Source organism: Triturus cristatus, chromosome 6, assembly GCF_964204655.1.
Source record: "Triturus cristatus chromosome 6, aTriCri1.1, whole genome shotgun sequence".
Lineage (NCBI taxonomy): Eukaryota > Metazoa > Chordata > Amphibia > Caudata > Salamandridae > Triturus > Triturus cristatus.
The window spans coordinates 978,878,467-978,896,601 of record NC_140589.1 but is presented as its reverse complement, the minus strand read 5'-3'; the positions used below and the strand labels follow the sequence as shown (position 1 = coordinate 978,896,601).

General features: G+C 42.7%; 1 protein-coding gene across 1 annotated transcript in view; it reads left to right on the top strand.

Annotated features, from left to right (window-relative positions):
* Positions 1-18,135, top strand: part of LOC146820882 (uncharacterized) — a 196,301-nt gene that overhangs the window by 30,719 nt on the left and 147,447 nt on the right. The window contains exon 2 of the mRNA XM_085609759.1: positions 1,023-1,116. Within this exon, the coding sequence (XP_085465885.1) occupies positions 1,023-1,116 (94 nt within the window). The remainder of the gene's footprint in view (positions 1-1,022; positions 1,117-18,135) is intronic.

The window sequence follows — 18,135 nt, the reverse complement described above, 5'->3', positions numbered from 1 at the left end:
ATATAAATCACTTCTTTTTTCTTGTCTCTTGCAAGTATGAGTCAACCAACTCTCAGTCTTGCTCTATACCAAAGGCTATCACCCATACGAGTACTGCCTTAGCATTTCAAAGTAAAATCACCTCTTAACAGCCGAGGCTTGTTCATTTCTGCAGGTGGTGATGCTGCAGGGAGTACCCTTTCAGATTTTATAAATACATGTATGTCACTTGTGAGATTAAAACCACTCTGCTCTAATTATTATGAAAAAAATAATTTAAAAAAATATATATGTTCCTCTATGATATTCATCCATCATGTGATGTCCGGCCAAAACAAAAATAATTTCACATGATATATAGGCCTTTGACCTGTATAACTCTGACTTGTCACAGTAACAAAACATATGGGCGCCATCAGAGTACAATACTGGGATCATGCAAAGTGCCAGGAATTAGTACGTCTTCATTAGAATAATCACCATTCGTAACCACCGAGCTAAATAACAACACATTGTGTCTTTGACATATCGTTTCAGAACATGGATATCTGCGCAGTCCAAAATAGCGACCAAAAGCATATAATAAAAAAAGTCTAGCTTTTGGACTTGAAGAAGAAGCTTTGTAACAGATCACAGAGTAGTCCTCAGCAAGATAGCGATATATATTACCTAGAAAATATTAATGAACTTTCTTTAGCGTCCAGTTTCTTGGGAAAAGTAGTATTATTAGATCTGACAGAGGAGGATTGTTTCACAAGTGAAGACAGCCACTAGAGTGATGGGTAATACATGGTGCAGGGAAATATAGATGCTGCCTGGTATGAGGCTAGGATCATATGTACAATTTTAGATCGTTTTATTTCTTTCTAGAGTATTGCCTTTATGAACACAACACGCGATTATGTCTCAGATATATTCGGCCACATTACGGACACTAGTCCACTTCAAAATGGCGACCGCATTTGCAGAATAACACTGGTCTTGGCCATGGGGTTGTGGAATACATCACGTGATAGACCATAGAGAAACCACAAGCAAGATAGAGACATATACAGCTGAGAGTATTTAAATGCATACTCCCTACGTCGAGTTTTTTTTGGGACAAGCAGAATCCGACAAAGGAGGACTGCTGCCACAGTAAGTACAGCCACTAGTACGTCGAACAATAGATTTTGTAGAGAAAATCAAATGCAGTCTAATTGGAGGTTCAAGCTACCCAGATAATATCAGAGCATGCCAACTTTCTTTTTATTCGTCTGAGCTAGTTTGCACTTATGTAGCGCCTCTAGGCGTGCTCTTAAATATATAGAAATTACGTCAAGTTCCCTTCTAAATAAAAGACCGCAAACTAAATGAAACAGGACAGTATCATGCTAGAGAATCTTAGAATTATTTCACCGTATGACAACTTTCCGTGTGTAAAATCACAGAACAAATGAACGGACATCAATATAAACTAGCATTGGGAGATGCGCGATATATTAGGACGCTCACAGCACTAGACACATGGGGTCTGAATTGAGGCCATAGATATTACCAGCACATATGGATCATGCCCATATCTTTTTCGACTGTTCGAATGAGCCCGTAATACCTTTCCTGCCGTATATATCCGAACATATAAGAATTATGCATAAGTCTGCATCGCCATTAAGATCGGGAACAGAGTATTGCCTGTCAGTGCTTATTTAATTAAGAACAAGGCTGTGTGCTACTCTGGGGGTTACGCAAGCATATAGATATCGGTGTAAAGCATCAGTATACAGTGGTGAACTAAAAACAATGAGGGGCAAAGTAAAAGATACAATACATAGTGGCCAGTAAAAATTTAAATCAGCACCATTAGTAATGGCGATAAACAAGCATCGTTCGTTTTTTTCTATACATGTTTGATGAATGCTTTTCAGTGATAAAACGCAAATTTTAAAAGGGGAGGGTAACAGAGTAATACCGATACTGACGGCATGTAGGCCTATCAGTCAATCTCGTAGAATCAATCAATCAAGCGATCTTGCTCTATGATTCCAATTTGTGTCAAAGATGCAAAACTTGGAATCATATAAAGAATAGCTGTCTTTAGACGCTCACCATATTAGTAAATCATATATTATGATTTTCCAGATGAATGCAGCCTGAATAATCAAACCAGAAGCTAGCGACGATATCTATTTTACAATGTACTGGAAGATATCATCCCTAAGGATTTCCTGTTCTAAGATGTTTGAATTATACAGTTCATATGGGGCTTTACTTTATTACATTAGAATATTTCCCAGTACTAATCGCTCTTTGTGGCATACTCTTAAAATAATGGCTCTAAAAAGAATAGAGCAGGACATCCAGTAATGAGAATTATCCTCTTGTATTTTAGCGCTGAGATATAAGGTTTAATCATGTCAAACCTATAAACCAACCCCCTATGCAGTAAGAAGTACCCTTACCAAGACTTGACTCTTGACTGTTAAGGAAACAGCGTATTGCAGGAAAAGACAAGTTCCTGATCATTATATCAGGGTTAGTAACTGTTTTTATGTTAACTAATAACAATGGTTAACATTATAATTCAGATCACCAAGGGTGCAACACAGTGAACTTAGTTTGTATTATACACAAATCATTCCTTCATTTTCATTTCTTTCTTTCTGTCCATCACACAATCTTGGTGTGGTGAAGGCCATCTATACTCGGTGTTACAATATCAAAGTACATAACGAATAACCAAGCTTGCTTTTCCTCTGCTTAAGTATTAACTCATACCATCTGTCCTTGTTCTAAATTGTGTATGACTAACACAGTATACACAGGCGAAATAGCAACACACGATATTTTATCAGTGTGGTAGATAACTTAGATTTGCAAATTAAGATTTTCTCATCTGGGCTTCCTTATAAAGGTTTTTTTGATATTTCTCCATTTACAGATTTCCACATCGCACCTCCACTAGGGAAATTAAGAATAGAAAGTCGATGGCCCTGAGGAAGGTGGATATTAACTAAATTGAATCCACCGAAACGCACGTTGGCTATAAGCACCTCCGGCTGACGACCACACCATGGATGGATAAATAAGAGTTCTACCATGTAGTGAAGCAGAATGCTTTATTAAGCCCGGCGGAAAAAATTAGGTTGATAGTGTGTATGTATGACTGGTATGAGTGATGTTAGAATGGTGTGAGAGGTGCATCATGACTTGATTTTCCTATGTAAATTTTTGTTTTTGTTTCTGTCTCTTGATGGGGAAAAGATAAAACTATCAATCCATTGAAAGTATATACATGTATAACAAAATTCTTACCAACAAATGTGCTGTTTACATGTCTGTCATGTTTTAATTGTATATATGTAAAATTATTGTTTTTTCACTTTATCCATAAAAATGATGCTGTATCATATTTTACATTTAAAAAAAGTGCACTATAAAATAGCGATATCAATATGATCAAAGAAGAAATATATGTTCTGAGAAAAACATGTAAAAAGAAAAAAATCAATAACAGGAAAGTATGTAGCAGGTTTTGATTTGTATTATATAGGAAGACCATTAGAGCTTTTTATAGCCAAAATGAAATCATTATAGGTCGGGTGGGAGTTTTTCTTTTTTGCTCTATTGTGTCGATTTTTCCCTTCTCCCAGACCTAGAAGTATGTATAGGGAGCACCTTATTACAGACACATGATGTGATCTTTGACCTCATTCAGTCACATCTCTGTCTCATTTTAAATACCTGCTGGACTGTACTGTAGGCCTGAGCCAGTGGGCAGCGCTGCCCTACAGACACCTCTTCAGCGCAGTGCTGCGGGAGGGATGGGATGCATCAGCCAGACAGCGTACGTGTGAATAAGCGATGTTGCAATGTGTTATGATGTGATCCTTGACCTCATTCAGTCACATCTCTGTCTCATTTTAAAGACCTGCTATACCATAAGGTAGGCCTGAACCTACGGGCAGAGCTGCCCTACAGACACCTCTTGAGGGTGGTTCTGCAGGAGGGGTGGGGTGCATCACCCTGAGTGCGCATGTGCAAAAAAGCGATGTTGCCGTGCGTAATGATGTGATCTCTGATCTCATTCAGTCACATTGGTCTAATTTTAAGGACCTGCTGGACCGTACTGTAGGCCTGAGCCAGCGGGCAGCGCTGCCCTACAAACACGTGGCGGTGGCTTTTAGGACACTGTAGTGAGCTCCTTACTAAGTGTACATGCCCACAGGCTCCCGCCACTGCATTACACACGTACATTATGCTTCTAGCATGCGCTCTGTTCCTCTGTATGTGAACGTTGGCATGACATATTATTAAACCTTGTGTATTCCCGTGCACTCCAACTTCCATCGTGGTATCAAGACACCGGCCCCGACCGGAGACCTGGTCAATCGGACCAACATACCCCAGACTAGGAGCTTGCACCAACACGTCGTGGGACACACCAGTGGTGGCAGGTGAGCAGTGAAGCCTCGGTGTGCAAGACCTACAATTGAGCACAGTGCAGGGGAAGGGGTTGGGGGGCAGCACCCTGTGTGCTCAGGTCCATGCAAGCGATTTTCCCGTAGCTAATAATGTAGGACTATATTATCAAACAACAGCGATAACATTATCACCACTTTAGCGACAGGAAACTGCCGCTAAAGCAACAATAAGGGGTTGATAATATGCCCTTGTAAATTCCCATAGAAGCCCAGGTTCACACCAGAACCTGGGCTTTTAAGGGAATTCACAAGGGCATATTATCAACCCCTTATCGCCGCTTTAGCGGCAGTTTCCTGCCGCTAAAGCAGCGATAATGTTATCGCCCTTCCTTCATAATATGGCCCATAATCTCTGGCCTCATGTATTTAATTTTAAGGACTTGCTGAACCACACTCTTTCTCGCAGACCCCAGCGTCCTAGACAAACGGGTGACGGAGGGTAAACACTAAGGGCTGGGTGCAATAGGCCGACGCTCTGTCTCCTCCTCCCTCTCTTCTTTTGACTCTCCCTCCCCTTCTCCCTTCCACCCACTCCCCCTCCCTTCCATTCTCACTATGGTCCTTTCATTCGGATTACCTTTCTTTACCTCTTCCACATAGCACACATACTTATGTTTCATTTTCGTCACTGGAGTCCAACCCATGTTTTTTTTATTATACTGTTCTATTAAAGTTACATTTCTATACATTTCTGATTTAATAAAGGTTACTTATTTTTTCAAATAAATAACTGAGTGTATAGGTCTTCTTTTTCTGACGACACTTGTCTATTGTGAAAATCATCTGTTTATAGGAGATTTTAAGGACAACATTATTTAATATTAGAGAGTGCACCTACCAAACATAATCTAACTGACTATTAGACAAATGAAGCCTGGGTAATTGTACAACTGCAAGAGTTCTATGAGTGTATCACTTTATAACACCGTAACCACTACCCATGTGATTACAGAACAAATAAGGCACTGCCTAGGACCACCGAGGCTTCAGGGACTGCCAAGGTCCACCCTGCATATTTAAATAAAGACCCGGAGTGTGGCGATCCCCGGACTTCAGTTGGCCTCCAACCCCCCGAACAATTAGCAAACAATACCCGGGAAGATCGCGCTCCCCTGGGCTGCAAAACGTCTCTGTGCCCATCCGCGCCTAATTTACATGTGACATTAAGATCCCCAGTCCTACAGAGACCCCGCAATATAATAATTAGATTGGCCACGGAACATTACCCACCCACCAGGGGCCTCATTTAAAAGAAAGGGTGAGACCCCGTTGTAAAAAAAAAATCTTTTCTCTCCATTTTTACCATCCGCATCCCCTCTATTACAACGATACGAGGTTTTCCTCCTCTCACTTCAAGTAGTCGAACAAGTATTTACCATCCCAGGGTGGAAGCCATGCACCACCCTCTAACAGCAAACACTAATGTCCAGCGAATGCACACCCCGGTACATTGTATGAGCTGCACCTGAGAGGTCGCCCTCCCTACTACCATGATGCATTTGTTAGTATAAAGGCATACTAACACTACTTACACACGTGTAGTACAGCAACCAGAATGTAGTGAAGAAGCAGAGGAAGCACAAAATCTAAAAATATAAATCCTACCAGAAGTCGGATGACATAGTTCAATGAGCCGACGACCCTGGCATGAGTAGAAACAGCTACACGATCAAAACGTGTCTTCAGCACAACGCAAGCAATTTTGAAATAATGCTGAGTGATGCCTTCTTTTTGCCTTCTCCCACATGTCGCCAAATTTATGTAGTAAAGAGGCAGACAGCAGTGAATCCAATAAGTAGATTTATTACAAGAAAACAAGACACCTAAAACAACCACCAACAGGAGCAGACAGCAAAGCAACCGTCTAATCCAGCACTGTGTACAAACTCCGCAAGGTTCCCCTCATGACAGCCCGACATTCTAACATTACATACTGAGGGCCATATTATCAAGGAACGGCGTTAAAATTATCCCCGCTTTAGCGGGAGGAAACTGCCGCTAAAAAGGCGATAATGGGCTTGAAAATATGCTGTAGAGAATTCCAATAGAAGCCCATGTTCTTGTGTTAACATGGGCTTCTATTTGAATTCTCTACGGCATATTATCAAGCTCATTATCGCCGTTTTAGCAGCAGTTTCCTGCCGCTAAAGTGGCGATAATTTTAACGCCGTTCCTTGATAATATGCCCCTTAGATTCTAGTAGAATTACATACTAACATTCTACTATGACTTACAATGGAATACTGCACAGAGCACATGACTTTACAGCAATGAGCTCATAGTTTCATCCACGAGTCTTGACACCGGTAGGGGTAAGACTTTCGCTTCCCACTCCCTATATTGTATAAACGTAAACTAACACATCTTCCACAAGTATGCTACAGCGCCCAGTGCACATCACTTTACAGCAATGAGCTCACAATTTAGGCTCACGGTTTAATCCCCGAGTCATCCCACCATTAGGGATGAGTAGTTCGCTTCCCACTCCCTATATATTATAAACGCATACTGACACTACTCACACACTTATACTACAGCGGCTAGTATCCTACACCGGCCAGAGCCCATCACTTTACAGCAATTAGCTTGGTTTCATCCCCAAGTCTTCACACCGGTAGGTATAACTACTTTGCTTCCTGCTTCCGGTATACTATCAACACACAGTAGCGGTCAGTAATTCGCTTCCCACTCCCTGTATGGTATAAATGCCTACTAACACTACTTGCACACGTATGCTACAAACACCAGACCACATCACTTTACGGCAATAACCTCATGGTTAAGATTCTCGGTTTCATACCCAAGTGTAGCACCATATCATATCACTACCATGCCACTCTTAGCAACACCGTACTTTCAGACCGTTGAGTGAAAATTACCTACTGTTGACCGCCAGTAGGTAATCAAGAACAAATTACAATAGTTCCTTGATTCTTTTAGCCTTCAAAACTTCTCTCTATTACTGTCTTTCTACTTTTCCATATAAATAGTTTTTTTAATATTCAAGTACACATTGAAGTCAGAAATGCAATGTAACACACTTTCTAGAACATTCTACAACACGTGGAGGTTAAAAGTTCATTAATTTTTTGAAACCTAACGATATTTTTTTGCAACATTTTCTCGAACATGTAACGGCACATGCAGGTTAAAAGTTCACGATTGTTTTAAGTTCGAACAGTGCCTTCCAAATGCAAGTAGCAGGTGTGGTTGAGTTGAGCAGATTTTATCCTATAATATGTACTATATGTACATGCAAACTGCTTTTCCTTAACCAATCACAAACATACTTTTCCACAAAACAAATGTGCACCCTACTTTTAAAAAACAATGCTTTTCATCTCCCAATCAGGTACCGTTTTGTATACGAAAAGAAACTAGTTCCCCATCTTTAAACATAACTCTTATTCTACGAAGGAACTGCATGAGCTACAGACATCTTTCCATACCTTCTAGCCATACCTTCAAAATGCTAGTGTGGATCGTAGGACATAACTATATTTTCTGGTGCAAGAGGTATGCAGAACAGAGACGTATTGACTTAGACCTAGGTTTACAAAATGTGGACATTAAATGGTTTGGACAGAGAGGATTGAAGTGGCACCAATTGTTGCCTTTGGTTAAAACCTGTTTGCATCTCCAACACCCTGACCTCATGATTGTGCACTGTAGTGGAAAGGACCTAGGCACATTGACTGGGGTAGATTTGGAAATGCTTATGAAGGACACCTTTAGACAATTGATGTTACTTTTGCCTCAAACTGTCTTTATATATTCCAATAAATGCCAAAGACAGAAGTGGAAATGGTCCAAACAATTTTGTCCTCAGATTGAATAATCTCGGAAAAAAGTCAACAAAGCTGTCTCTGCATACCTCAGAGACCACAAAATGGGGTCCATATACAACAACAACATACGTTTTGATATGGCGGATATATACAGAAGTGATGGAGTACACTTCACAGATCAGGGAAACCGAGTTTTCCTGAATAACTTGAAGCTGTGCATCCGCACTTATATGTAGCTCCAACTAATGACTCAAGGGCTCTTTTTAGAGCCACCCTATAACTTACAACTTAGGCCCCCTATTTTAGGGCCATATAACGCCAACTCCCACACCCTCACCAAAATATATTCTTCACACAGCTGTGGCACAGTGGCAAGACCATCTCACTTTGCAGCACAGACCTCTCGCTTTGATCCCCAGCTCTACTCACCCCTGCGCTCTACAAATACCATATTGATTTACCTTCGCACTCCCTATACAACACCACCTAAGTACCATACACAAGCTACAAAGTTCTAAACAAAAGTTCATCCAAGTACCTATAACTACATGCTGACACTACTTGCACAGATGTGGCACAGCGGCCAGAGCACATGACTTCACAGCATATGACACACAGTTTGGGCTCACGCTTTAAACCCCAACTCCGGCAGCAGCTCAGCTTAGCAACATGAGGCTCTTGACAATACCTCACATACATTCCGTACCCCAGGACTTTCATACCAGTACGGGTCAGTAGTTCGTCCTAGTTGTTATAAACACATCCGGACACTACTTCCACAACTGTAGTGCAGCGGCCACGGCACATGACTTCACAGCATAAGACACACAATTTGGGCTCACGCTTTAATCCCCGAGTCCCGCACCAGCTCACCTTACCCGCATCAGACTCTACCCAATACTTCACTTAATTTCCGTAGCCCACCACTTACACACCGGTAGAAGTAAATACTTCGCTTCGCACCCCCTCTATAGCACACCCTTCCAGTGCTCCTACCCTCCTATTTCCCACTTTTTTCCCCTTTTTTCACCTTACTCGCTTCAACGGAATCAAAAAATGACAGCCAACACTTCCTAGCTGCAACCGCTTGCACCGCTTGCAGCCAATCAGCAACAAGCTCGTGCTCGTAACACCTCAGCCAATCAGATGGCAGAATTCCCAAATATCGATATCTGTAAATGTCGATATTTCTCAAAAACTACTTAACGAATTTACACCAAATAAACAAAAGCGTGCTTTCTAGACCAAGGCCCTTATCCCTGCCAAATTTGGGGTAATTCCGTTCACCTGTTCGACCTGTAGCCTTGTCCAAAGTTTCCTATGGAAATTAACATGGAGAAAACACGTTTTGGGACCACCCTTTTTTCTCAACCCCCCCTTGACGAATCATCCCCAAACTTTCAACATAGGAGCTGATCTCAACAAAGAATTCGTTTTGGGAATTTCACGGAGATTTGTCAATTGGCGCCAAAGTTATTGCGAATAGAATGTTGCCATTTTCCTATAGTAACTAGGTCCTAACTATAACTACCTACTGGCGACCTTAGGTAGTCATATTTAGGATATAGTTTCCATAGGAAGAGCTTTTTTCACTCTGTAATAACTTTGGCATTGTTTGATGAATCCTCATGAAAGTTTCTAAACTTGTTTGTCACTCACTTCAGCTACTGTCTTGAAAATATCAGGATGATCTGTCAAGCAGGGGCTGTTGTTCTGAAATCAACCTTTTTGTAAAATGGTGTAAATCTGTTCAGTAGTTGTAGAGTAATTTAAAGAAAGGTCCAATTGTATATATAAGGATGCAGAGGATCCGGAACCCCTCCCGATCTCGTGCTGAATTTTATTGGCTGCCAACACTTCAATAAGGATGTACTTTCAGCCATTTTTGGACTCGGACTCAGGAGAGTATCAAACAAAACAGTTAAAGAGAGAGAAGGAACAGGGTAGGAATACCTTGACTACCTTGGCCTCATGTGGGGGCTCTGCAGGGATCCTGCAGGGTCAAAAAAAGATATATTTTTTAATTTATTAACAGGGGTCACCCTGGATCTGAGGATCCCGCAGAAAAATTTGAATAAACCAGAAACCCGGTCTCCTGCGCTTCTGTTATCTTGAGCCCCCAGTGAGACAGGTCCTGGGGGCACATAATTATCGTAGGAGGGGGTGCACAGGCCCCCCTTCTAGGGCTTATAAAGCCCCGGAGACCACCACCTCCACAGGGCATTGTTTATAATTTATGCAGGGGTTGCCTGCTCTGAATTCCTTGTGCCCTGGGGATGCCACCTCCACAGGGCAAATGTGTAATTTATATGGGGGCCTGCGTGGCCCCCCTGCAGCCCCAGCGACTGCCATCGTTCCGGGGCTCAATATAACATTAATGCAGGGAGCTACATGGCCCCCTGCAGCACAGATGGCGGCTACCTCCCAGGAGCTAAAAAGAAATTAATGCAGGGGGCTCGTGGGGCACCCATACACCCCTAGGGACTGGTATCCCCCCTCGGCAAATGTTTACAATTGAAGTTGGGAGGCAATGGGTGAGCCAGGTCACGGGGACATGCATAAAATATGTAAGAGGGGGCACATGGTTTCCCCCTTCTCGGACTTATAAATTCCCAGGGACCATCATCTCCCCAGGGTATTGTTAATAATGTATGCATTGGTTGCCTGCTCGGCAACACCCATGCACTGGGGATTGCCACCTCCCCAGAGCAAATTAATGAGGGGGCCCGTGCAGTCCCCTGCAGCCCTGGGGGCAGCCCCCTTCTTTGGCCTCAATATCACAATAATGCGGGGTGGGCCGCATGCCCCCCGCAGCCTCAGGGACCATCTCCTCCCGGGGCTAAAATGAAATTAATGCAGGGGTTCATTGGGCACCGTACAGCCAATGGTAACCACCACCTTGTAATGGCTATGTCTTGTAATGTAGTGTGGCAGCATGGCCCACACCCTGGAGCCACAGATGTCCATGGGGACCACCATTCCCCTGGGCTGGCTCCTGCTATGTCCCGGGGTGCCCGCCCTGGGACATAGCTGTTTGCTGTGGCTTGGCGTGAGCTTTACTGCTCCTGCCAAGCCATAGCACACCGTGCTCTGCTTCTAGCAAGCAAGAATAAAATAAATGGTCTTGAATGCTAGAAACAGAGGAAATTACTTTTACGCATGAGGCAGCTGCATGTGTAAAAGCAATGCTGGTGACTGCAGGGTCCTTGATCCTCCCCCAACAGATGTGAGTGGATCCCATGGGGCACCCACAATGGAGGCTGGGCCCCAAGGGATAGGTTCCCAGTGGCCAAAATAGGCCCCGTCCACAATTGCTGAAAGGCTGGGTGCCAGCAATGGGGTCCCCAGTGCCAAACTTGACACTGTGAAGGGGGGCCACATAGCTCCCTCCCCTAATAAAAGGAACAATAAAAAAAAACGCTGGCTGCAAGTTGTCAGACACTCGTCCCCTTTCCCTACCACTCTGCAAATGGGCATCCAGGAGCACAACTAGTTGAGGAATAAACTCCCCCTGACTCCAGGGGGGCCTTGGGGGCCAACTACCTCGCCTCTTAGTTCCAGTAAATCCCACACAGTGTGATTGCTGAGAGGCTGCTGGAGGCCATGTCTCCTTTGTCCACCACTCTACAAACGTGTCTCCTAGTGAGCTACTTGTAGTGGGATGAAAATCCCTTGGCTGCTGAGGGTTTTTGAGGCCCAACTACCCCCTTGATATCTCCAGTAAGCCCTCCACAGCAGGACTGGAGGATTGCAGACAGGTTGTAGGACGTCACGTCCCCTTTTTCCATTACATTGCAAACATGCCTCCTGCTGCACAACTGGTTGAGGGATGAAGTTCACTTGGCTGTTGAGATTATTTGTGAGCCAAATACGCCTCCTGTTACCTCCATTAAGTCATACACAGTGGGATTGATGAGAGGGCTCCCGCGGTCCTTTAAAAATGGACCCCCTTGTGGGCCAAGTCTGGTGGCATTTTGTGAATAAGTGAGGGGGGCACAGTCCCGCCTCCTGGGGCTTATAAATGCCCCAGGGACAACCACCTCCCTGGGGCTTTTTTATTGATAAATAGGGGGCCTCTTGGACAGTGTACCATGGGTATAGTGGTACCCATGGGCTTGTTTATTGATAAATGTGGGACCTCTTGGACCATGCCCCCAGCACGGGGATCACCACCTCTATGGGGCTTTTCTTAAATTTAATTTGATGGGTCCACGCGGACATCACTGACCATATCATGAGTAATGTATTATATGAGGTCCTAAGTGTGCATTGGGGGGCTTAAGTTAAAGTTAGCTCAGGTATCTATAACTGCTGAATTTCACTGGTTTTGTATGAGTGAAATCTGATCCTAACCAAAACATCCCTGTAACCTTTGTTTTTTTTCAGTGACTTTCTTAGGTTTTTAAAATTCTGTTTCCTAGCTATAATGTCCTGGTAACCTTTGGCTTTTTCAGTGTACTGGCCTGAATTGATTCCGGGTCATCATACTTTTTAGTACCCTTATTTTAGAGCCATGTGATAAGCGCTACATTTACTATTTAAAACCAATTGAAAAACGTCATGTGAGCATCAGGGGAACGTGTAATATCACAACAGTTTCACTGCACTGAGGAATATACATTGTGTGTGTGTGTGTGTGTGTGTGTGTGTGTGTGTGAATATATATATATATATATGCAGAGAGCCGCATTCTACTTAAACAGATATTTACAGCCCTTAGTTATCTTCCCCCATAATAAGTATTTGATTCTTAGCAGATAAAAGTTGCAAAGTAAGAAAATGTAAAACCTCTCCTAAAGTCAAAGCAAAGACAAGAAACAACCAGTTAATAATGTGTGCCATAATGTCTGGGAAGGTAAGAACTGAATAACTTGCTGGCCTGTGCATTGCTCCAGATTCAGATATCTACTCGCCTTCAGTGTACTGCACTCCTGTCATAGTTCAGGGAATAAGATGCCTGCTTATGGCAGTCTCCAGAATCAAAGAGGATAGCCTAATGGTGCCACACAAGCCTAACCCTGCGACCCAGAATCTATTTCAAATTACACTAGACAACAGCTGGAGAGATGATGGAATATATGTCTATTTGCAACATGCTTAAATTGCAAAACACAGGGGCACACGGTGCACATTCATCATGCAGGAGGTAGTAGGCTACACACCCATCCCCCTTTCAGATGTTCTGCAGCATGTTGTAAAGGCTGGGATACATCTACTGAAGGCACTCTACAGCCTCTGTTCTTGGAGTCATCCCTTTCAACACTCTCCAGTGGCCCAGTCTTTGATACTTAGATCATTCTGTGTGGTTATGTGCAAATGTATTATATGTAGAACTACTGCATACACTCAAAAAAAGGCTCCATTGCAACATTATACATTCTACTGATGCTCATATTACTTTATAGAATTGGTTTCAGAGAGTAAATTAAGCACTTTACCATCTGACTCTAAAATAAGGTTACTAGGAAACATGATGACATGTTAACTGTCTATTTGGATAAAAGCCACAGTAATATTTCACAGTGTGAAAAGTGTAATCGGTTTTAATTATGTTCTCTTACAAGTCCTCAGGTCATGAAGGCTTTTGAGATGCATCTACAGCATGCTCGATTTAGACTGTGTTAGAAACCCGTGAGCACAAAGGGCGCCTGCGGGGAGAGTTAACCTCCACGGCTTTCCTTTTCAGAATGAACTTATCAATAAAAGACAGAAAGAGCAGCAGGGGTGCGCGCTCTGCTGGCACACCACTTCTGGCAGAAACACCTTTCCCACAGACCTCTCAAATAGCATAGCTCTACAGTTTACACTACGCAACAAAAATGATTACCAAATGGGTATTTGCTGTGAAACTACAGAACTATAGATCCTCTTTATGCTCAGTTCACCAACCACTTCTGTGCTTTTGAAAGAGAAGATATGCCAAAGAGTATAAAACATATCCCAACATCTACTGCCTCTGCATCAGTTGAATAGGGAAGAAGTTTGAATGACAGTTGCAAAGAAAGATGGTGAACGTGATTACATTTTCACTCTGGTTCTGAATAATTAAAATATACATTTTGAAACATGCAATACAAGTGTCCGGGAGCTATAGCGGTAACCCAAGCTTCTTTTTCAGTGGGAGCCATGGATCCAGCACAGCTCCCACTAAATGTTTTAAAAAATCATTTTTTGCCCTGTCATGGTCCCTATGGGACCTCCCCAAGAAGCCTAGGGGTCAGGATATATTTCCCCTGGCCCCTACTCTTTTTTTTCAAATTATTTTGGAGGACTCTGTAGAAGCCAAGTCCCAAGATGGCTGCCAATGCTTCCTTTTTTGAAATGTTGGCAGCCAATCAGATTTGAGCATGGGGACTGTTGAATCCTCAAAGGATCCACGTCCCTATAGATACAAATTTGAATTTCATTTATTAACTCCAAAACTGCTGAATGGCTATACACTAATTCACAAAAGGGGGCTTTCTGGACCACCACCCAACTTCCTGACAATTCCGTTCAGCAGTATGGGCTATAGTCCTGTCTAAAATTCCTACAGGAATTATCACGGGAAATACATGTTTTTTAACCCCCCATTTTGTTGGCCCCCACTTGACGGATCGCCCCAAAACTTTCCATGCACAACCAGAACAATTGGGCACTCTTCATGGAAAATTTCACAAAGGTTTGTCAACCAGCGCCAAAGATGTAGGCAAGTTAAAAATGGTATTTCTATGGAAACATGGTCCTAACTATGACTACCTACTGGCGACCACCCTGCAGGGATGGGGGTTCCTAGCAAAATGGAGAGTTGTATTTGGATTCAATTTGGGGAGCATGTTTCTGGGTAATTCATGCACGGAGGCGAGAAAGGGTGTCTCCTCTTGCCTTTTCTGAGACACTCGCGATTTATCATATGAAATGAATGCGGGCAGCAAATAAATTGAGCAAGAACCTCAATATACTAAGGAAGACTCCTTTTGGGACATGTGACTACCTTATTTTAAAATACTTACACTTGCATAAATGTTTTACATTGAGATTGCAATGTTGTCAGATGTTATTAAGCAGGATGTACATGATCATTGCAACTTGGATCAAGATATTGATATTGCAAGTGCACTTACACTGCAAGTGGATTATGGAAAATGTATGCTTTCACCTGAAGTCACATTCCAATTTGGATTTAAGGCCCTCTAATCATGCACATTCAATTTTGCTAACACGTGAACAAGGCTACGTAGATCAGCAGAAACGCGTCCGGGGAAGAGATGCTGCCAGTTTGAAAAGTATAAATGCTGGTGTTTTGAAGATCTGGGCTTCGACATCTATCTTTGGGGGTAACTACCCCTCCTGTTACCTCTGGTAAGTCCCACACATTGGGATCGTTAAGAGGTTTTCAAAGGCCATGCCCCCTTTCTCCACAACTCTCAAACGCGCCTCCTTTAACACTACTGGTTGGGGCATAAAGTCCACTTTACTCCTGAGGGACCTAGGGGGCCAAGAAGATCTCCTAGTACCTTTTGTAAGTCCTACACAGTGGAATTCCTGAGCTCTGGTTAGAGGTAGGCCTGGGCTAAAATTTCATTCCGTTCGCGGAAATTGCGATAATTTTAAATTTTCGCGTTCTTGCTCGCGCTGTAAAATAATACATTCTCGCGCGCGCGTGATCGCCTTACCTGAATCCCTGCGTTCGCCGACAAGTTTTCTTGATCCGGTCGCGTTTTAGCCATTTGCACTGTCTCGCGACAGTTCGCGCCCGCAGTGACGTCATGCGTCGCGCGATCACGTCTTTCTTCTCGCGATCATGCACCGCGAGACAACTGAAAACAAGATGGCCGCGCCCGCGAGCAACCACATGGGTAAGTTGGCGAGCTGCAACCATGCAGAAAATCTCGCGAACATGCCGGAAAAAACTTCCGCATCTTCGCGATATTTCCGCGTGTTTTCGATAATTTTTAACATTTTCGCGATAATTTGCGAAAGTGGATTTCGCAAATTCCACCCACCCCTATGTTAGAGGCCCAGCCCCCTTTCTCCACCACTCAAATGCCACTGCTAGTCAAAAAACTATAGAAATCCACAGAAAAAACCACAGGTTTCATGGATGTTATAGTTAGAAATTAGCATTTAAAAAACCTTATAAATTCACTGTAGAAGCCACAGGTTTCAGTGATGTTAGAGTTAGAAATTAGCATTTGAAAAACCTTAGAAATTCACTGAAAAAAACACAGGTTTCAGGGCATTATAGTTAGAAATTGGCATTTAAAAAACCTTCGAAATTCATGGAAAAAAACAAAGGTTACAGGGATGTTATAGGTACGCTGACATTTCACTCGTACAAAACCAGGGAAATTCAGCCGTTATAGTTAGCTGAGCTAACTATAACTTGTGCCCCCGCAATGCACTGTTTATGACTTCATATATTACATTACTCATGACATGGTCAGTGACATCAGTGATAATATCATCCACAGCATCTCTGACACACCCACACATACCCCAATAGAATCTTTTATACATCCACTGCCACTCCCACACAACCGTTCACAAACCCATTCACATAGCCATACCAGTACTTACACACCCACTCATTGATTAATTAATCTACACACACATCCACATGCTCACCAATACTGAAACTCATAGACCTACTTACTCACTAATACAGCCATTGTCATATCCACTCATACAGCCATACAGGCGCTCACAGACTGAGTGAGTCACCCATAGAATTACTCCCACACCTAGACACCCACCCATGCGTCAATTAGACAGCCACTTACTCACCCAAACAGTTACACACCCACCCACTTACTTACTCATAAAAATAGTAACACACACTCACTCAGGTATACAGTCACTGACAGAAGCATTCACTCATCCATATAGCCACTCTCACATTCACTCACTCACATATGCAGTCACTCATATACCCCATCACTCACATATACTGCCTTTCACCTTTCACATACTCAGTTCCTCAACCATACTGACACATGCACTCAATCACCAACACAGTCATACAGATACTCACTCACCCATACAACTTCTCACACATGCAACCCTATCCCATATAGCCACTGAATCACCCACTCACTGATCCATACAGACAGTCACACACCTCATCACCCACAAACACAGACACCCAGACAAACATAGACGTAGTCAGACAACCAATCAATTACCCAGATTGCCATTCATGTACCCTCTAACACACTCATACACCCACGTAGACATCAACTTACAATCAGATACACACATTCACACAACCAGTCACTCACCCATACATTCACTGAGATACTTAATCACTCACTTATACAGTTAGTCATGCAACCACTGAGTCATCCATACAGTCACTCATACATCCACTGATTCAGCAATACACCTTGGTATATATATTTAACACTCATAAACTTTTTTAAACACTCTGGAGGATGTCATTATTGATGTCATCAGTGATGTAATGTGAGATGTCATCATTGATGTCATCAGTGATGTCACTGACCATGTCATGATTGATGTAATATGTGAAGTCATAACCAGTACATTTTGGGGGCGCGAGTTATAGTTAGCTCAGCTAAGTATAACGGCTAAATTTTTCTGTTTTTTTACAAGTGAAATGTCAGCTTGACTATAACATCCCTTCAACCTATGTTTATATATATATATAGTAACAACAAAACAATGTAGGAGGAGGTCCAAGGGAAAAGGATTTTTAAAGACCAGCAGGTTGTATATCCCTTAAGTTAAATCACTATAACACTGATCAACCCGGGTCTAATGCTGTGTCAACAAAAAAGAAGAAGAAAGCATATCTACTGATTCCGACATCTCTTATTAATAGAGAACCCTTCTAGGAACAGAACCCATCAATCACCAAGGAGTCAGTGTGTTTGTCATCATTTGGGTCTGTGTCTCTTGATACA